General features: G+C 34.7%; 2 protein-coding genes across 2 annotated transcripts in view; one reads left to right on the forward strand and one right to left on the reverse strand.

Annotated features, from left to right (window-relative positions):
- Positions 1 to 4505: 4505 nt before the first annotated feature.
- tecrl2b (trans-2,3-enoyl-CoA reductase-like 2b) lies at positions 4506 to 13917 on the forward strand. The gene is made up of 13 exons (XM_058753804.1): positions 4506 to 4680; positions 7160 to 7210; positions 7863 to 7914; positions 8040 to 8084; positions 8455 to 8558; positions 8653 to 8768; positions 9699 to 9804; positions 10220 to 10292; positions 10372 to 10415; positions 10916 to 10973; positions 11244 to 11332; positions 11543 to 11588; positions 12336 to 13917. The coding sequence occupies exons 1-13, from the start codon at positions 4543 to 4545 to the stop codon at positions 12461 to 12463; spliced, it is 1050 nt and encodes a 349-aa protein (XP_058609787.1). The 5' UTR covers positions 4506 to 4542; the 3' UTR covers positions 12464 to 13917.
- Positions 13918 to 14036: 119 nt separating this feature from the next.
- Positions 14037 to 21583, reverse strand: part of abca4b (ATP-binding cassette, sub-family A (ABC1), member 4b) — a 39073-nt gene continuing 31526 nt past the window's right edge. The window contains 13 exon segments of the mRNA XM_058753794.1: positions 14037 to 14173; positions 14464 to 14713; positions 14923 to 15015; positions 15851 to 15954; positions 16035 to 16169; positions 17626 to 17767; positions 17844 to 17950; positions 18061 to 18123; positions 18319 to 18439; positions 18660 to 18789; positions 20060 to 20183; positions 21155 to 21302; positions 21392 to 21507. Of these exon segments, the coding sequence (XP_058609777.1) occupies positions 14054 to 14173; positions 14464 to 14713; positions 14923 to 15015; positions 15851 to 15954; positions 16035 to 16169; positions 17626 to 17767; positions 17844 to 17950; positions 18061 to 18123; positions 18319 to 18439; positions 18660 to 18789; positions 20060 to 20183; positions 21155 to 21302; positions 21392 to 21507 (1653 nt within the window). The 3' untranslated portion in view covers positions 14037 to 14053.

Raw genomic sequence — 21583 nt, forward strand, 5'->3', positions numbered from 1 at the left:
AGTCAGTCACTTATTGATTTTTATCTGTTGGTATTTGATAGAATCCATGATGCCATGTGTCTAAACAAGATGTCCAGGACCTCCAGCAGAAATATAGGCCCACAACATCAAAAATACAGCATTATATTTAATTGTACACATGGGGTACTTTTTATCCCTGTATTCACCAAACCCATCTTGAGTGTTTGCTGCTAAAAAGCTAATTTTTTAGTTTCATCTGACCATAGAAGCCAGTCCCATTTGAAGTTCCAGTCGTGTCTGATAACTGAATATGCTGGAGTTTGTTTTTGGATGAGCGAGGAGAATTTTTCTTGAAACCCTCCAAAACAACATGTGGTGATGTAGGTGCTGTTTGACAATTTTTTTAAGGATTTCTGACCCCGAGACTCAACTATTTTCTGCAGTTCTCCAGCTGTGGTCCTTGGAGAGTCTTTAGCCACTCAAACTCTCCTTCTCACCGTGCATTAGGACGATATAGACACACGTCCTCTTCCAGGCAGTTTTGTAACATTTTATGTTGATTGAAAATTCTTAATTATTGCCCTGATGGTGGAGATGGGAATTTTCACTGCTCAAGTTCTTTTCTTAAAGCCACTTCACTAATTTGTGAAGCTCAATTATCTTTTGCTGCACACCATAAATATATTCTTTGGTTTTTCTCATTGTGATGGATGATTAAGGGAATTTGGGCTTTGTTTTCCCTCCTATTTATATTTCTGTGAAACAGGAAGCCATGGCTGGATAATTTCATGTTCATAATCACCCTGGAGTTCTCAAAATTGTGAATATGAATAGGAATATACTTCAGAGATATTTTACTCATAAGAATTTCTAGGGGTGCCAATAATTGTGTCCAATGTGTATTCGAGAAAACAATTTATTTCATAATATTTCCCCCCATTTTAAATTCTTATTACCCAATGAAAGGTTAGATTTTTGTGAATTTCTTTAAATAAAAGATCAAAAGGATTAACAATGCAGATTAATTTTCACAGCCTTCTTTGATCATATTTACCAAGGGTGCCAATAATTCTGACCACCACTATATATATATATATATATATATATACACAAATATATAAAGTGGCATAAATGGATAAGTAAAATTCTGTGTATAAATATTATCTTGTTCTCTTTTAGTTTTCCTAAGTTTACGATCAGTCAAAAAGCTTTTAGTTCTTGAGAAGAGTCAAGATGTGCTGACACTAAAATATTCAGCAGCTTTCAGCAAATTAAAAATTACTCAATTACGACTGCAGGTGTGTATGATAGAAATTATTTCCTTCCTAGTGCCATATGTAATAACAATTTGAAGTTTTAATATAAAACTTAAATTATACAAAAATATAATACTTTTTACTCTACCTGTGTGCAGCTCTCAGGAAATCAGTGATGTCCTCCATTTATCAATAAACACACTGTAACCCTGATTCAGTGAGTTTTTTTTTGTGTGTGTTTTTTTTATTATTATTATTTATTTACCAAGGGATAAAAAATAATATCAGATAAAAACAATAAGTAGCATTCATTTGGGTTACACTTTATTTCAATAGTCCACTTTAGACATTCTACTAACTAAAGTAACTTTGCAACTACATATCAACTACATGTCAACTAATTCTCATTAATTTGCAACTACATGTCTACTAACTCTCAGTAGGGTAGGTTTAGGGTTAGTAGAATAAGTTGACATATACTTTCAAAGTTTCTCATACTCAGAATGGTGTATGTTGTGGACCCATCAAAATAAAGTGTTAGAAGATATTAAGCAGACAGTCTACTATTACTCTAATGACTGCTAGCTGACATGTAGTTGCAAAGTTACTTACTGTTAGTATAATATCTAAAGTGGACTATCGAAATAAAGTGTTACCTTCATTTGTAAGGGAAATCATAGCTTTATCGTCTTTTTAGCAGTGAAATTTGGCTCGGTTCACCACTTGCCCATTCAGTTCTATTCACACATCACATCTCTATAACAGACAATATAATCACTAACTTATTATGAGAAAAGTGAATGAGGGTCTCCTCATAATTTGTCGTGTGTGACCTGGCTCCGGTTAGCCTGGTGCTCTGGGGTGTCTCTGTGTTGACTACAATGCCCATGACTGGCCGTTTGACTGACAGCTCCTGGGCAGATGAATCAGGCAGACTGTCACCCCGTATCAAAGCTGGGGCAGGTGCTGACTGAGACAGGCCAAGCATAGCATATAAGGCCAAAACTAAAATTAACTTTCTCAACACCCCTCTCAGCAGGCAGCCAGAGATGCGGACTTTGAAGAAGAAAATGAAGGGGGAAAGAGAGCGAGCCAAAAAAAAAAAAAGATGAACGAGAAGAATAGAGGAGGCACAGCGAGAAAAAACTGAGTAAATGGACTTAAGTTCCTGTGTGTGAGCAGCAGGCCTGTGGGTGTTGCAGGCGTATGAAGTTGAGTCAGCTCTCAGGTGGACTGTCAGAGTGATTGGGTCTGAATACATTAGACATGGTGAAATGAGAAAGATACCATGTCACATTGCTCAGCATGTGCATTTATTAGCTTTCAGCTGCATATAAACAGTGATGAACTGTTTCAATATCTGTGCACAGCCATTTGTTATGCTATCCTTTGGTTTAATACACACACACACATGCATATAATAAGTATGTATATATTATATATTTATTGCTGTTAGTGAGATATAGAGATTTACACTACCGTTCACATATATATAATTAATGAAATATTTTTTTTTTCTTTTTTACATTGATGATAATAAAAATTATTTCTTGAGCAACAAAAGAGAATAATTTTTGAAATATCATCTGACACTGAAGACTGAAGCTTTGCCATCACAGGGATAAATTACATTTTAAAATATATAAAAATATAAAACAGTCATTTTAAATTATAATAGTATTTCCCTCTATATTATTTTAAATAAATGCTTACTTGGTCCTAGTTTTGACTGGTAGTTTATATACCAATTTTCATTAGCACTTTGAATTTATTGCAATATAGCCTATAGTTCTCCTGTATACATGGCTGTCTATCTTCTTAAATTCATATCTGTTTAAGAAAAAAAAAAGAAAAGATTTATAGGTGTAATATAGGGTGAATTAAGGTAAATTGGGACATTTTTGTCCTAGTCATCTCAATGGCAAAAAGTCTTCCAATTTACCTGAATTCACCGATGTCAAGAACGATGTTCAGTATGATGGTAGTCTGTGTGTGTTATGAACAAAATAAAATGAAGATCATAAAATGAAACATTTAATGGCTAAAAATAGTGCAAGTGAGCCTTTGCTGTCTTATATAAACTCTTTCAAGATTCAGGATTCCCAGTAGCTACTAGTTGTCTCAAGTGAGTGTGTCCCTTCCAGCTAAACCAGCCCAGAGCTGCCCTTAATAATCAGCATATCTCAATGTTCTCTTCCCCTTTGGTCATGGAAATGAAGGTCAATAGAAAGAATCGCTGATTTATCTCATGTATCAAGGTTTCACAAGCATCTGCATTTTATCTCTTAACGCAAATAGCTGGACAAAGATCTCCATTGGGGAAAATGCTGTTAGGGTCCCATCAACAATCAGCCCAGGCAAGTCCTCTCAGATTTATTATGATGTTAAAATAATTAGTTCCCATTTCCTGCTTCAAAATCCATCTGAAAATGAAGAAATTCTCTTCGCATTCTTTGTTTCCTTTCTTTTTAAATTGTCAGTTCTATTCGTATTCAGTAGATCAAGGGTTATCAAACCATTCCTGGAGTCTTAAGTAAAATACGGTTTGTGGTTTTTCATGGTTTGTTCAACAGCATCAATTACAGTAACAACTCAAAACGATCTCAAAATGTAGTTTAGCCTTCTACTATTAGTAATAATAATAATAATAATAATAATAATAATAGGCTAGTTCTCAACTCTGGAGGTCCACTTTCCTGCAGAGTTTAGCTCCAACCTTATCAAACTCGCCATATTCTAAAAACCCATTACTAAGGAATTAATCGCTGAAAAAATGCCAATTGGTTTTTAGGACAGAACAGCATTATTCTGCTATCAGAGTAAACAACATCGTCAAAAAGAAGCACGAGCTCTTGTGTGATCTAAAAGAGAGAACGAGTGCTGCCTCCTAGCGGCTAAAAACGAAATACAATTATGAGCCAAAGTCTCCCTGAACAAGGGCCAACATCAGACTTGTCTCTTTTTTTATTTTTTTTAGAAAGTAAGAAAAATGGTGTAACAAAAACACTTTGTTGTCTGTAAACTGAACTAGCTGTTCATTGTGAAAGAATCTTCCACTACTTCCAATTACAACTCTCTGCTTCACTGTTCAGTCAGTCAGTTTAATTAGTGCAGTTGTCTCCTCCTCAGCACCTCTTGATGTATGCCTGATTCTATGGCTAATTATCTACTGTATTGATCACTGGAGACAACTGTCTATTCATTTCCAGCAGTGGAGAGCAGTTACTCTCCATTTGACATTCTCATTAGGATTCAGCAGGAGATATTTAGTGGGCTGATAACATCTCATTCAACAAAGGCAAGGCAGGGTTACATATGAGGAATTATGGCCTCTTCTGCTCATATGGACATGCTGGATGAAAACATTGATTCTTTAAGAGGCTGGGAGACGATTGTGTGGCATGGATTTCATCTGGAAGACTGGAGGAGACATGGAGTCATTAACAGAGTCGCCTATTTTGAGGTAATTACTTGAATTACATTTTGGCATTATTATTTTTTTAATCCCACAGATGTTCTGTTTTAAATAGAAGTGCTAAAATATCTGAATGCGATGGAGTAGTTAATGAACTGTTTTTGTGTCATGGGTGTCTCTGTGATACTATTAACAGAATACTTAGTTCATTATTTAATAGCTTTAACTAAAGATAAACTATAGCAGCTATATTTACTGATATTGACAATTTTCTGGTTATGGTTATACAATTATGGTTATTGGTTCTAACCATAACCCTATCAGGCACTACTAATTCATGACTTCAGATGGGTCTAAAGAATAGTACATAACAACACCATTAAATAATTATATTTCTTAAAAACATTTTTTTTTTTAATCTAATGAAAATAAATTTGGCAAAATATGCATTTTACTAGTCTTGCCACATTTGCAAAGTTTGGTTCCTGTACTAAAAACTATGCATTAATAATAATAATAATAATAATAATACATTTTTCTAAAAGGGCAAAATTGATCCAAATGCATTTTGATTGTTAATAAGAACATTATGTATCAATTTAAAAGGAAAAACATAGTTTTTGTATTTAAGAATAGTTTTAAATATTTTAGAAAATATTTTAATGTATTGTTTACATAAATTATTTGGCTTTTACAGCCATTCATGCTGAAGTGTTAAATTAAATAACAAGTAATTAATTTAATAATTGAGCTGTGTACAAAAGTACATTTAAAAAAAGTTATATCCCTTTAAAAACGATATATATATATATATATATATATATATATATATATATATATAGTTGTGTGATCTATATATATATATTATTATTTTTTAATCCCACAGATGTTCTGTTTTAAATAGAAGTGCTAAAATATCTGAACGCGATGGAGTAGTTAATGAACTGTTTTTGTGTCATGGGTGTCTCTGTGATACAATTAACAGAATACTTAGTTCATTATTTAATAGCTTTAACTAAAGATAAACTATAGCGTTGTATGTAAACAACACATTAAAATATTTTCTAAAATATTTAAAATATATTCTTAAAGTTTTTAAAGTTATTAGCACAGGAACCAAACTTAGCCAATGTGGCAAGGCTATTAATATATATATATATATATATATATATATATATATATATATATGTATATATATATATATGTATATATATATATATTATTATTTTTATTTATTTATTTATTTTATTTTTGCAAAATATGAATTTTAATAGCCTTGCCACATTGGCTAAGTTTGGTTCCTGTGCTAAAAACTTTAAAAACTTTAAGAATATATTTTAAATATTTTAGAAAATATTTTAATGTGTTGTTTACATAAATTATTTGGCTTTAAAAAGCCATTCATGCAGAAGTGAGATGTTCAAGAAATTCTTGAAATATAAGCCAAATTATTATTATTATTATTATTATTATTATCTTGTGTTGTTGTAGATTATTTAGTTATTGTGGCAGAACTTATTAGTGCATATCAATTTTCAAACAAAAATTTACAAAACAAACATAATCCATATTGGCATTGGTTGTAAACATGTTAGGTGGTGTTGGGTGATAGTAACTGTTAATAAATAAAAAAATAAACCATGAATTATTTGTTTAAAATGCAGTTTATTATTATTACTATTATTATGCTTGTTATTATTAATCAAGAACTTAATTTTTATTTGATAAGAATAAGAGGTTTTGTGAGAATGCCTCTGTTTCCGTGATCTCTGTGTGTGGTCACATCTGCTCTTTCATAGTAGAGCTGATATCTCAGCAGTGCACCGCTCTACTTTTCTTCATACTTTAGGCTGGTAATCAAGGCCAGAATATCAATAAAAGACTGGATGCAGTTAAAGCACGATGGGGGGCCATCTCCCCTTACCAGAAGGATTAAACTCAAAGCACTTGATGAAATGATAGTTGACAGTGTTATTGGGGTTCAGAGGTCTGTGAGGCAGGGTGCAGCGGGGCTGATAAATTGCCCCTTGCCGCCAGAGACAAATATAGACCAGCCTGCAGCTCCAAATGCACATGCCCCTCGCGTTTCTTCACGGATGTGTGTCTGTGTGCATGTGCATGACAGACATATTTCTGCACAGATCACAAATACTCCAAATAAAGTACAACAGGCCCTGTTTTCTGGAAATGAAAAGTTATACAAGCTTGACAGTGTTTGAAATCTCAAATTGTGGTAACCTGAGCAAATTTATGCAACTATGTCAACAAGATACTCTGGCTGCGATACTCAACTCGATATCCCTGTGAGGTCATCATAAGCATTCCATCTCTTAGCATGTGGCTCTAAGGGTCTGATCGCATCTGTACTCCAACCACCAAAACCAGGGCTCACCTACAGCCCTCAGCAGGCATCATGGAATGTGTGGATTTAAGGAGTCTCTTCACCGTAGCCCAGTTCATAAAGGCCAGATGTGACCACGGCCTGAAAGCTGGTGTCAGCAAGAATAAGAATTATGTCTTTTTTGAGGTGGAGATCCTGGACCCCAAGAGCAAGGCACAACTCTGCTACCTGGATAAGGTGCATTTTGCAGTGTTTTTTTTTTTTTTAATAGTATTATTAATGTACTATTATGGTATTTAATCATAATTTGGAATTAGTTTTATTTTCTAATTTTATTTTAATTTTAGATTTTGTGATTTTGTCAGTTTGTTTTTATTCATTTTTATTTCAGTTTGTCATTTTAGTACTTTAAATAAAAATTTGAAATGTTGCTTTGACAACTACACTGTAAAAAAAAAAAAAAGTTGAGCCAACTTAAAATTTTAAGGCAACCAGCTTCAGCAGATTTTTGAGTTTTCTCAACTTGTAGTTTTAATTTTATACAACACAAATTTTAGAATCTCCCACAAAAATAAGTTGAGCAAACTCAAAAATCTGCTGAAGCTGGTTGCCTTAAAATTTTAAGTTTTTTCAACGCTTTTTTTTTTTTTTTTACAGTGTAACTGATGTAAAATATGTTTTTTTTTTTTTTTTTATATTTATGTTTACATTTATATACATTTTCATTATTTTATTTGATTTTATTTCAGTTTTATTAAATTAACAAAATGTTTTTAATAGATTTAGTTTTAGCTTTTGATAATGATAACATTGGGTCAGAAATCATATGGGTAAACAAAGGCCTCTTTTGTGGGAGTTACAGCAGAGAAAAATTCTTAAACTTTCTCAGGTGGAGCCCAACGCCACTATCGCAGAGATCAAGACATTGTTGCACAAAATTTGTAAGTGTTTTTGTTTTTGCGCAATCAAAGACTAAATGATATGCTTATTCAAGCTGTGAAGCTTACATATGTAAAACGATACGAGCAAGCTTTTATAAAGATTACAAATCTTAAAATCCCTACAGACCCCAAGTTTTATCCATCAAGACAGGCACTGAAGCTACATCCAGGTAAAGTTTCCCATCCATCCATCAATTTTTATTTTATTTGTGTATTGCATTGCAGGTTCTAAAATGTTTGTTCAAAAATGTCCAAAGTAGAAAAATCTAGACGAATTAAAGCCTAGTAGCCAGATGCTTTTGCAATCTTAGATCTGCAACAGCTGTGGTGCACATGTGCACGTCTGCACTTCTCCTGACACATGTCAGGCATCATTTCACACCGGAGAAGGCATAAGTGAGAAAACTTCAGCTAGTTAACAATAACAACAAGAAAAGTTGTTTATTTTGGATTATTTATAAAAATATTTTATAATATTTGAACTGAGGCACATTTCTTTTGATATGTCTTAATATTATGACTGAGCTGATTGATTCTCAGAGGGAAAGGCCCTCAGTGATGATGATGTGCTGGAGGATCTACCGGTTGGCACGACCGCAACGATGTTCTTCCAGGACCTCGGCCCACAGTTAGGGTGGACTATGGTAAAGAAAGCAACTCATACATGTTCATTTAGATAACAGCAGCTCATATAGTGTGTATGACAGTAATTGTGTTTTTGTTGGGGGCTGATTGCAGGTGTTTCTGGCAGAGTGTTTCGGGCCGCTTTTCATTTACCTGCTGTTCTACTATCGGCTTCCATACATCTACGGGCACGAGTATGACTTCACCCAAAGTCCATTTAAAGTTGTCAAGTGAGTTCAGAGTGAAAAACCTTATTCAGATGATTTATGGACAGAATATTTAACACAGTAATATAAATCATTTCTATTTCTTAAAGAGATAGTTCACCCAAAAATGAAAATTTGATGTTTATCTGCTTACCCCCAGGGCATCCAAGATGTAGGTGACTTTGTTTCTTCAGTAGAACACAAACGAAGATTTTAACTCAAATCGTTGCAGTCTGTCAGTCCTATAATGCAAGTCAATGGGCACACAATCTTTGAGAGTAAAAAAAACATGCACAGACAAATCCAAATTAAACCCTGCGGCTCGTGACGATACATTGTTTCTATGCCAGAGCACATGCAGACGTCACGCCCGGGTGCCGTGCATGCGCTCAGGGCAGTTGGACATAGTGGTGTATTTGAGGTAAAAAATGATAAAAATACTGTTCAGTTTATCGCACAAACCGATCGTTTCGTGTCTTAGGACTTCAATGTATCGTCACGAGCCGCAGGGTTTAATTTGGATTTGTCTGTGCATGTTTTTTTTACTATCAAAGATTGTGTGCCCATTGACTTTCATTATAGGACTGACAGACTGCAACGGTTTGAGTTAAAAATCTTCGTTTGTGTTCTAGTGAAGAAACAAAGTCACTTACATCTTGGATGCCCTGGGGGTAAGCAGATAAACATCAAATTTTCATTTTTGGGTGAACTATCCCTTTAAAGGCATGATCAAACTATTGCATTCAGTTTTGTTGGTGCAACCTAATGTATTTCGATTGGTTCAGTGGTGTTAAACAGTATTTTTGACTTTAGATGTTACCGCATGAATCACATTTTTAAGTTTAAAAAAATTTAGCTCTTTTTTTTTTTTCAGTGTGAAATTAATATTGAATAATGTTCCAAAGGTGTAGCAAACCATTTGTGGTTTAATTATATTTGATCCTGCTGATACAGGCTGGCTAGCTGGTGCCACTCTCTTCATTACATTAAGAGGCTTGTGGAAACTATTTTTATCCATCGCTTTTCTGACGGAACGTTACCTTTACGCACCATCACGCTGGTACGTCTATATCTGTATTTTGTCATATGAAATTGTCACATTATTTCCTGTTTTGGCACATTAGCTAATGTGTCTGAAGTGCTTATGACATTGGCTTTAGTTCAGTGGTGTCAGTGAATCGTTGAGGAGCTTTGGGGGGAATATTTGGCTGCTTTCCATTAAGCGTCCTCTTGCTGGTTTAAATTATGCCCCTACAGTATCTTTCAACACGCTCAGAATACATATGCTTTGACCATATGGAAGAGTCGTTCAAAATATTGCCTGCACATGTGAATTCTAATCATGCAAATGAGCGAGCTTAAATGGAGTTAAACATAGCTAAAGTATAAAATTGAGGTTTGCGTTTAATATTAAGCAGTGACTGTGTGTTATATTAGACACGATCCTTACATGAATGAAAACTGTGATTCTGTAGCTCTGTCTGTATTACTGGGGATTTGGAGCATGGCAGGCGTATTACATCAACCATCCGCTCTACACCCCACCAAGTGAGTGCTCATTATGTCACACATTACATTAGTTTGTGAGCCTCATATTAACATCTGATTTGAACTTCTGTTTCTCTAGCCTATGGGAGACTTCAAATCTACTCTGCACTGGCAATGTTTTTGGTATGTACAGTATGTCAAAATCCCACCAGTCACAATAGTGACCGTAAAGAAGGATTTCATTTATAAAGCTCTAAAAATCTTACTGACTGATGTTTCAGTGTATTTCCTGCAAATATGGAAAAGCATAAAGGGTCTCAGTTACATATTTGCAGTTTCACCACTGTAAAAAAAAAAAAAAAACTTGAGCCAACTTAAAATTTTAAGGCAACCAGCTTCAGCAGATTTTTGAGTTTGCTCAAAACTTGCTTTTGAGTAGCACACAGCTGAACGTTTATTGTGACAACAAACATTGTTGTTTATTGTGACAACAAACACAAAAAATTATTTATGTGATCATCCACTCTGATAAGATGTCATGAATCCATGTTCACAGTGGTTCAACAACCAATAATAATGTTATTATTGTATTTTTTAACCGCTAGAGGACCAGATGTTACATAGTGTAGCTTTTATTTTTCATAGCTGTTTTTCTTCATCATCTCTTTGTTCATTTTATTCAGGTCTGTGAGTTTGGAAATTTCTCAGTTCATCTGATTTTGAATCGAATCAGCTGTAATGGTGAGTCCTAATAAAGATTCATCGCTGTAGTTGTGTGGGCGTAAACATGACCGAACAAGACAGACAATGAAACCTAGTGATTGTGATTAATTACCATTTCTTTGTTCCTTTCATAAAGGGCTGTGTGGGAGTCTGAAGTAAAATTATCTGTCACATTAATACTTTCTTCAGAGACTATGCATTCTCCTGACGGAATCCTTAGCTCTTAGCTATATTAGATATTTCTATTACCACATACATAACCGTATGCTCTTCTCAACACATCAACAGGGTCCAGGCCTACAGAGATTCCTTATCCCACAAATAATCCATTCACTTGGCTCTTTTTCTTCGTGTCCTGCCCAAACTACACATATGAGGTTTGTCAAGTTTACAAAATATCCTGTTTCATGTAAAAAAAAAAAAAAAGCAGTAAATGAGACATTTGGAATGTCTGAGGTTGTGTCCACACCTGTGGAGAGCACATGCATCTCAGAATGTGAAATGTTTCTGGATGAAGTATCCCTGTGAGGAATATTGTCTGTGTTTTGTGTAGTGATGTAAAATTGTAAATCTGTGTTTGTTTCCAGGTGGGATCATGGATCAGCTTCACAGTCATGACACAGTGTGTTCCAGGTAGACAGTATTCCAATGTCCGCAGCACACTACAATAAAGAGTCCAAGGCTGCATCTGAAATCGCATACTTTCCTAGGGCCTGCTATATAGTATAAGCAAAAAACAGCAGCACTTGTTTTGTTTAATTTAAGAAGAGCTTGCCTTAACAGGCCAATAAGAGACTAACTATTATTCTTCCTTTTAATTACACGACTGTCGTATTAAAAATGTCTACAAATGGCAAAAATTGATCCGAGATCAGGTAAAAACCAGCTCAATGAACTCGCATGATTCACGGGTTCACAGAGATCACCCCCAACGACAAACCATCAAAATTTAGACACATTTCAAAACAGTTGAGATGTAACGAAGCCTCGTTTACTGAAATCACATGACTTTGGCAGTTTTATATGCGCTCCGTGCTCTGAACCCCAGATACGAAACAAAGGATTCATGAAGCTTCATGAAGCAGTGCTTCGAAAGCGGCCTTCACTAATATAGAGAGTAGGCCTATGCAATTTCAGATACAGCCTATATGTCTAAGACCACAGTAAAAATCTGGGATTCAAAATCTAAACCTGGAAATAGACAAGTTATTTAAAGTTTAAAAACATAATAATATACATTGATGAACAATGAATGAGTTACATTTAATATTCTGCGTTATGTTAGACCACCACCAGTGGTCTCTGACCATTATATTTGATTGAGTATATATTTTGCTGCACCTGCCTGATAAAACTAGGAAATCTTTTATATTTCTGCAGTGGGAGTTTTTGCATTTTTGGGTTTTATTCAGATGACTATATGGGCTCGGGCAAAGCATAAAACCTACATGGAGCAATTCAAAGACTATCCTGACTTGAGAACGGCCATCATTCCACTCTTCTTCTAGATTTATTGGATGGAGGATGAACCTACGTGCACTTTTTTCATTGGATGCCTCACCAAACAACATATTATAAGCAGCAAAATAAGTCTATTGTTTCTCTGTTAAGATTGTGATGTACTCTCTGAAGTGTGAAATGGTAGTTACTAGTAATTACATTAATTATGAAGACAGGCTTACTGAGAACAGACTGGGGTTGTACTGCAAGTTTGAGCAAGATATACTACTACTTTTTGCAAACGTAAACATTAGCTTGACATCAGTGAGTCCTAATTGTGAAGGCCTTCAGACCACCAAGCAGAAAACATGGTGTACAGTGTGATACTGTTTTATTGATGTTGATTGTTCATTTTTGTATTCCATTAAAACATTTTGCAGGAGATATGTGAGTGTTTGTGTCATAAATAAAATGCTACTGAAGATTTTATTTCCCAGAAATAAGTGATCATCAGTTTCCAAATGTCATTATTTTCAAGACATGGTAAAATAACAATCTTACAGAATAGTGTCTGTCATTATAAGCTGCATTATTGCATATTAAAACTATTTACTGATGAATACAATTCAAAGACTGATTTTCACTGTCTACACCATGAGGACAACGTTTGCCTGGTTCACATGGTCAAGTTAGCCTGTCGATAGATGCCATCAGTATGTATTCACTGCATGCAAAAAATACCTCAAAAAACACCTGCAAGCCAAGCATAATGCTACAAAGTGAGCGCCAGCCAGCTGACCCTGTGAAAGAGTAATAATAAAAAGTAACTTTGATGGAATAATGCAATAATGATGCAAATTTGCATAAGTTTCAGGTTGTTCATTTGAGCTCATGCTGTTGATGTTCAAACAGTACAAAAGCAATGTATTATCAAAGTTATATTAGAATAAAGCATTTCATTGCGTGTGCACTCACAGGCACTGCTGTAACAGATGCGCTTTGATTTAGCATTCGAAAGATTTGAACAAACTTGAAAACTGCAACTGCAAGAAAGAAAAACACTAATATATACAAATGTATAAATATAGTAAATACATTTCAAATTGCATGGAAACCAAAAAGTAATTTTGTGTGCGCAAATTTGATATTATTAAGCATTTTATACAACTACTTTAAAGGGATAGTGTACACAAAAATCATTTACTCACACTCATGTCTATCAAAACATTTATTCATTTCTTTTTTCTGCACAAAACAAGTTAGTAACCAAACAGTTTTGTTTCTATTTATTATTGGAAATTTGTTTATTATTCACAATATCTTATGTTCCAAAGCACGATGCTCATAGGTTTGGATTAAGATGAGAGTGAGTAAATAATGACAGAATTTTCATTTTTGAGTAGACTATCACTTTAATATGTGGAGGTTTTCTTTCAGTGGGTGGAGACTGAGCTTTGGCTCAGAGTGCTGTAGACTGAGAGCAGATGTTAAAAAATGCTATATATTATGAAAAAAAAAACAATTCTATGACATTTGTACAACCTAAATGCAGTAGGTTTTGTGTATAAATACATATATAAAAGGCTTTAGGAACTTCATAAACAACATGGTGTAATGTGCTGTCAGCCATGAGTCCTTTTGAAGCATATGAGTTCATTTTAACTGTTTTTCGTCACAACTCTTTTTAGTGGCAAGACCTTTGTCTCTCGTCTCGGCACTGATGCTCTGAGCTGAGTATCATCTTCTCCTGACTGCTGCTTGGCAAAACTCACAAACACCTGTAAGGCAGTGAAACAGATGAGCTGTTAGTCCTGTCAGTCACATCTGCTGAGCAAATCGAATTCAATCTCAGCATGGGAATTTCAACCAATAATTCATTTCTAACGGAAGGTCCCTAGAGCACAGCAAGTCAATTTTACAGCATCAAGCTATTTTTCTTGTCTACAGTGAAAGTGAAATGCTAAAATAACTTAAAGTCTTAACATGCTGCTGACAGATGGTATGGATTGACGTGAAAGAGATTTGTTGCTTGAAGCTTTATCACAGCGCAACATGGTGACGAAGTTACCTGGTCTAATGTGGTCTGAGACACAGAGTAGTCCTCAATGTTCAGTCTCTCTTTGTTGGTCAACACCAGCTGGAAGACTCGTGCCAGTGAGGCGGCGGCGATTTCATATTGTAAAGTGTTGTAGTGTTTTTCTCGCTGTATACATCCAGGGAAGCTGCTTTCCATAAAGGACTCGGCTGGGATCAGGTCAGGAGGTATGCCTGCTTTTTCAGCTTTGATCTTCATCGTGACTACGTAGCCACCTCCAAACCTGTCCACAAGCACAATCAATATGAACAATACATGTAAAACTAAGCATGCACTTGTATTGTTGACCATTTCATGGACTAATGTTGTTTTGCATATCACCTTTCAAAGTTAAGAATTTAAGGCTGGAAGAACAATTTTGTTGATTTGTGATCATATGGAAACTGCATCCTTTACTTTAAATTATAAGACTTTCCAAAAGAACATACTCACTTGTATTTCAGATGCTGGATTGTGCCCAGACACTTAAACGTCCCATTGACCATGATGGCCAAGCGTGTACAAAGAGCTTCACACTCTTCCATACTGTAAATGCAAACAAAATGAATAAATAATGTTTGAATTTAATTTAAAATAATAATGAATATTTAATTCAAATAAAAATGATAAATATTTTGAGACAAAAAAAAAAATCATATTTATGTTTTAATTTTACTTAAAATAATAATGATTCATAATTTAAAATAAAAAATTGAGGCATTAGCATCAACTTGAGATATTTAAGTCACTAAAAAAATTATGAATGTCATAGCATTCATATAGGGGTTCCCAAACTTTTTTGTCAGCCAAATCACTTAGACATAAAATATATTACGTGATGAACCCCCTGAGATTTCAAGTTAATATTTTAATAATTTAACAACACATTTGAATGATGTTTACAGTTCTCGTGTTGGTTAATGGTCACATGACATGCGAGTAAACAAAATAATCTTTTTAGTAAGTGTTTTATTTAGATATTTGAAAATTATTTAGGGTTGCACGAATATGCCAAAAAATTATAATGTGTGATTATTTGGTGATTGTGAATTTGAACTGTGATGTGACATTTGATATGTAAATGTATCATATTGCAACTGATTTACTTTTATTTACTATGAACCAAGCCACTCTAAAAACACTATATTATAAGCTGTGTGCATGTAAATAAACACACTGACGCTCTACTAATTTTTATATTGCGACCTATTATTTGAAAATTGTGATTTAATAAGACCTATCACTATTTCAGTTTTATTTTGATTAATTGTGCAGTCCCGTTTGTGGATTTTAATGTTAAAATGTTAATGTTTCATCAACTGTTTCATTCAAAAACTCCAAGTGGTTCATGAACCCTGTTTGGGAAACTTTAAATTCTTGCCTGTGAGACGTCAAAACGACTGCCCTCCCATCACGGATGATACTCAGAATAGCGGTCCACAGGAAGCGACGGGAGTGAGGGTCCATTCCTGTGGTGGGCTCATCCTATATCCATTTACAGAATTAAATTACACCAATGTTTTTGTATTGCACAATGACACTGAGAACGCTTAGGAAAAACATACCAGGAGAACTAGAGGAGGACAGCCAATCATAGCAATAGCAGTTGACAGTTTCCTCTTGTTGCCCCCGCTGTAGGTACCAGCACAGTTTCCTGCATATTCAGACAGACCCAGCTTCTGAATCCCCCACTCAGCCACCTACAGAAAACATACAATCATACAGTACACAATAATAATGATTAGAACAGAATGCTTATCGGTAACAGCCTAACATAGTGTAGTTGTTTGTGTAAAATTAAGTGTGGAATTAACCTAAGGTTGTGTACTATTGTGTGTCATGTGTGTTGTGGTGGAATTTTTTGTTGGAGAGTGAAATGTTTTTTTTTGTTTGTTTTTTTAAGTGATAATGGAATTGTTATAAGGATTATTAAGATTTTATGCTCTCAAAATAATATGCTTATTTTGTAACCTGAAATGACAATGTCCTGAGCATGCTTATGCTTCTAGGAAGGTCAAGGATACTTTTAAACAACGTGCCTCAGAAATAACTGGAATGAGGATGTTTTATAATTCCAGTGGTCACGCTACGGCCATGCACCAACTTTATGCTTATCACAAGTTTAAATAGACTCTAAATGGACTCTAAGGTGATTAAACTGGGAAAACTTTCAGCTGCAAGCAAGGCCAGTATGAGTGTAACCTGCAGAACGCTGTAAAGCACGTGCAAGCCTTATGCAACTTGGTTATTTTAAACATGATCATCAAGGTATAAAAGCATGTATTTTTCTTGTCAGGGAGTTGCTCTGATGTGTCTGAAGCGACTCCCTGCCTGCCGCTAATAAATCTTATTACTGAAAAAATAAGCAGAGTTTCCAGTGCCTATAAAGGAACAGTTCACCCAAAATTGAAAATGTAGTCACCCATGGGCCATTCAAGATGTAGATGAGAATTTGGAGAAATTTAGCATTACATCACTTGCTCACCACTGGCATAGTTAGGGCCCTGGTGCAGATTGTTGCTTTTGGCCCCCCTCGTGGAAATCGTGATCTGAGATGATGGTGTGGGGTGTGTTAATGGGTGCCGTCAGAATGAGAGTCCAAATAGCTGATAAAAACATCACGATAATTCACAAGTAATCCACACAACTCCAGTCCATCAATAAATGTCTTGTGAAGTGACAGTGAAGTGATAGTGAAGCTGTGTGTTTGTAAACAAGATTTTGATGTGAGCGGACAACATGGGATGGACTTTATCAATGGAGGAAGCATTATTATAGTTTATAGACTCATATTTTGGCTAGAAGTGATGGTTTAAAGTTAAAATGATGGATGTTTCTTACAAACACACAGCTTTTCAGTTCACAACATGTTATTTGATGGACTGGAGTCATGTGGATTACTTGTGGATTATTGTGATTGTTTATAAACTGTTTGGACTCTCATTTTGACGGCACCCATTCACTGCAGATGAGCGAGTGATGAAATGCAAATTTCTCCAAATCTGTTCTGATGAAGAAACAAACTCATCTACATCTTCGATGGCCTGAGGGTGAGTACATTTTCAGCAAAATTTCATTTTAGAGTGAACTATTCCTTTAAGTCAGATTGAAAATTTCTTTGACCAAGGTGAATGAGGGTTCAGCCGTGAGACTTACTCTGCTAATATCAGATTCAGGGATCCCGCGGAGGCGAGCGTACAGGTGCAGGTGCTCCCTCCCCGTCAGCAGCTCGTCTATGGCGTCAAACTGAGGGCAGTAGCCCATATTCTGGTGCACATCCAGGATATTGGTGAGAATACTGAAGAAAAGCACAGTTCATGTTTAGCATTTGCATCCAATGCAGATACACAATTGTAATTGTAATTGTATATTACCTGTATCCAGCTACTGACGCCTCCCCTGAGGTCACATCTGTGTCTCCGGTCAGCATTTTAAAGGTTGTGGTTTTACCTGCACCATTTACACCAAGAAGACCAAAGCACTGCAGAAAACATTTAGGTTGATTCCCACATTACTGTTCAGTCATTCATTTCAATTGGAGCAACAGTATGGCTTAGAAATGATACACATAAAAGGTCTTTTCAGTGATACCTCTCCTGCTGGAACTCCTACACAGATTTTGTCCACTGCTGGTCGTTTTCTGCGTCTGTATGTCTAAGATGAGACCGTACTCTTTAGCATGGCAATAAGGGTAATTTAAAACGCTACAAATTAAACTCTGACATAGCTTACAAAATATGAAATGGATCCTTTTTATCTTAGTCATTTGAGGCGCTTTTGCACCGTGCTTTTCTAGGAACTATGAAAAGGTTCCTCCGGTGCGAAAGTGCCTCTGGTCTGGTCACTTACTTTTGACAAGTCTCGGATTAGAAGGATGTCATTCTTGTTTCCTCCTTTATAAATGCGCTCTCTCTCCTGAGCTACATCATTATCTTCATCTTTAACAGGACTCTTTCCATAGTCTGACGCCCTACACAAATTAGAAAAAAAATAATAGTTACCATCACATGCTGTTTTAAGATACAGTATAGTAAACACAAAGTAAAGCAATTAAATATTAAATAGATTAAAGGTAATTTTTTAATACTATTATTAATTTTTTTTGTAGCTGTAGAGTAAAAATCTGGACATAAATGACATGAAACTGAGCAGAATCTCAGAGAATATCAACAATGTATTTTTGTCCTCACCAGTGATCAAGAAAAAAATTGTACTGGATGAGCAGATTAAAGATGAAATAGACAAAACCCTCCACAGCCATACAGAAGAGATTCTTCCCCACAAAGTTCCATCTGAACGGATCCATGGAAAACTCCTCCCCTGTGCAAAACAGAATTTATTGTAAGGACAGCATCATGCAATTATACTTTTGGAGTCACCAGTGGCAGTTCTGCCTCACTTGTTACCATAGTTGTCCATATTAGCAGTGTTATTTAGCAATTTTTTGAGTAATATTAATGACACTACTGGGTCAGTAAGGTTTCTGGTAACACTTTAGGTATAAAGCCTTTATATATAATGCATTATAAAAGTATTTTTAATGCATTAGTTTGGTCTTGTAATGCACATTATAATGCATTGTATGATGTAACGATAATTTTTTATTCATTGTTACACCTTTAGAAAGCACAATTCGAACACAACTTCAAATATTATATTATCAATATATAATGCATTTTAACTTTGGTTACAATTATTTATAAATATATATATATATATATATATATATATATATACATACATACAGTATATATATACTGTATATATATACTGTATATATATATATATATATAAGATATGCATTACAACACACATTATGAATACCTTTGTAATACATTATACATTAAGGCTAAAAGTAAAGTTTTACCATTTTTTTAGACATTAATATTTTTATTCAGCAAGGACACATAAAATTAATTAAAAGTGGAAATCTTTACAAAGGCGTTACTGTTTCAAATAAATGCTTCTCTTTTCAACTTCAAATCATCAAATATTCCTGATTTTTTTTTTTTTTTTTTTACAAATGTTTTCAACATTGATAGTAATAAGAAATGTTTTTGAGCACCAAATCACCATATTATAATGATTTCTGAAGGATCATGTGACGACTAAAGTAATGGCTGCTGAAAACTTTGCATCACAATATATTCAAATAGCAAACAGTTATTTCAAATTGTAATGATACTTCACTATATTAATGCTTTTACTGTTTCATTGATCAAATAATGCAGTCTTAGTGAGAATAATATAATATAATATAATATAATATAATATAATATAAACAACAGGATAAGACTGTGACATTTTGATAAATCTTTGTGCTTCATAGGAGAAATGTTCTACAAATTTTGAGGCAAGAAGATGCAATTCAATTGGATTTAGACAAGTGAATATATGTTTTCTGCCGCAGAATTTTAGACATGCACTTTTTCATATACATGTTTAATTTTTTTAGAGATGGACTGGAGTATTTTTAGAAATGGCACTCAAATCCATTTAAAAAAATCTGAGGAGATACATTATGTCAATTTGAACAGACATGACAACAACTGTTGTTTAATAATTACGTATTGTTAATAGATAAACTTACCAAATCGGGCATAGACATCAGTCACAGCCTGGTTCATGGCCATATCAATGAGACCTCGGCCAAGACAGAAGTGAGGGAAGACCAGTAGCACCTTCTTCAACACCTCATTAAACATTAGCAGAGACTGAAGCATATGTGAAGAAAAAACACAAGCAATTACTACTAAATAAGAAACCCGAAAATTGTTACTTCATCTGTAAACATGGACTTTTACACAAAAAAATGTTTTGTTTTTTTTTTTTTTTCTGTGTACACTGAGGAAAAAAAAAAAAAAAAAATGATTAATTGAATTTACTAAAAAAAAATTAAGGTAAGTAGTTGCAATCAATTTATTTTAGCTACATTTAAATAAACAAATTTAGTTCAACTAAATTTGTTTATTTAAATGTAGCTAAAATAAATTGATTGCAACCACTTACCTTAAAGTGCCCCTATTATGGGTTATAAAAGGTTCATATTTTGGTTTTGGGAGTCCCCAACAACAGGTTGACATGCATGCAAGGTCAAAAAACACTTTCATTTTCTTATAATATGCATTTATTTTTACCATATTTGCTCAACGCCTCCCAAACGATTCACTCAACGATTCATTTTTCCAAACCCCTTTGTGTGATACTAATCTGCGGTGATTGGTCCGATTGGTCAATTTCATTTAAAGCAGCATTTGTGAGTGCAGTGCTGCTTTGTGTACAGCCATTACCAGGGAAACAGGTATTTTTAACGCTGCAAAAGCGGCACCTAGTGGCATAGAATGAATTTGCATTTTCATTCAGACCAACACGAAAATCAAGTTTTCCCAGGTCTACGTGCAACAAGTGGGTGGGCAATATGCCAATGTTTCATGCTGACATCAACATGAAACGGCTTGGGATTCATAACGAATCGATTCAATGATTCAGAATCGACTCTTTCTTTTGACAGACAACTTTACACACTGTGCACTTTCAGATTTATAACTTTGCAGGATGTTTTCATTCACTTAGAGCTGTATCATTTTTTTTCAGTGTAACTTTAAAGCATTACTGAGACTAAAAGGTACTAAATTATAATTTATCATTTAAATTTTAACAAAAACATATTTAAAAAAACAAATACCCTGTTGTTCTCAAAGAGCTCTAAGATGAAGGTGATGGCACTACTGTTGATACCAATGAAAAGGTTGATGCAGGAGAGGGACACATATGCCGTGCTGGGGACATTGAAAATGTAGGACATGGGGTACATCATGGGCGTCACTGACCACCTGCATATGGAAGAGTGAAAGAAAAATCACTGTTATGCTTAGCTGATTTTCTTCAAATGAGTTTGAACCTACATAAGCCACTGACTGACCCATAGAGACAAAGCAAAGCGACCAGCGCTGGCAGATTGGTTGGTGATGTGTAGCATTTCTTATCAAAACCCACGAAAATGCCCACAACCATTGCTGTGCTGATAGAGTAGTTTATCTGGCACAAACAAACGAAAGGGATGTGAGCAATCAAGCAGTAATCCAAACACATTTTACTATGACTAATTACTGAC

The sequence above is a fragment of the Onychostoma macrolepis genome, chromosome 02, assembly GCF_012432095.1.
Source record: "Onychostoma macrolepis isolate SWU-2019 chromosome 02, ASM1243209v1, whole genome shotgun sequence".
In the NCBI taxonomy this organism is placed as follows: domain Eukaryota; kingdom Metazoa; phylum Chordata; class Actinopteri; order Cypriniformes; family Cyprinidae; genus Onychostoma; species Onychostoma macrolepis.

Bases quoted from the DNA above. Each gene is read 5' to 3' on its own strand.
- tecrl2b (XM_058753804.1), top strand. From the start codon at position 4,543: ATGGCCTCTTCTGCTCATATGGACATGCTGGATGAAAACATTGATTCT. The intron at 7,211-7,862 runs GTGCATTTTGCA...AAACTTTCTCAG, and splicing joins AACTCTGCTACCTGGATAAG to GTGGAGCCCAACGCCACTAT. The intron at 9,805-10,219 runs GTACGTCTATAT...GTGATTCTGTAG, and splicing joins CTTTACGCACCATCACGCTG to CTCTGTCTGTATTACTGGGG.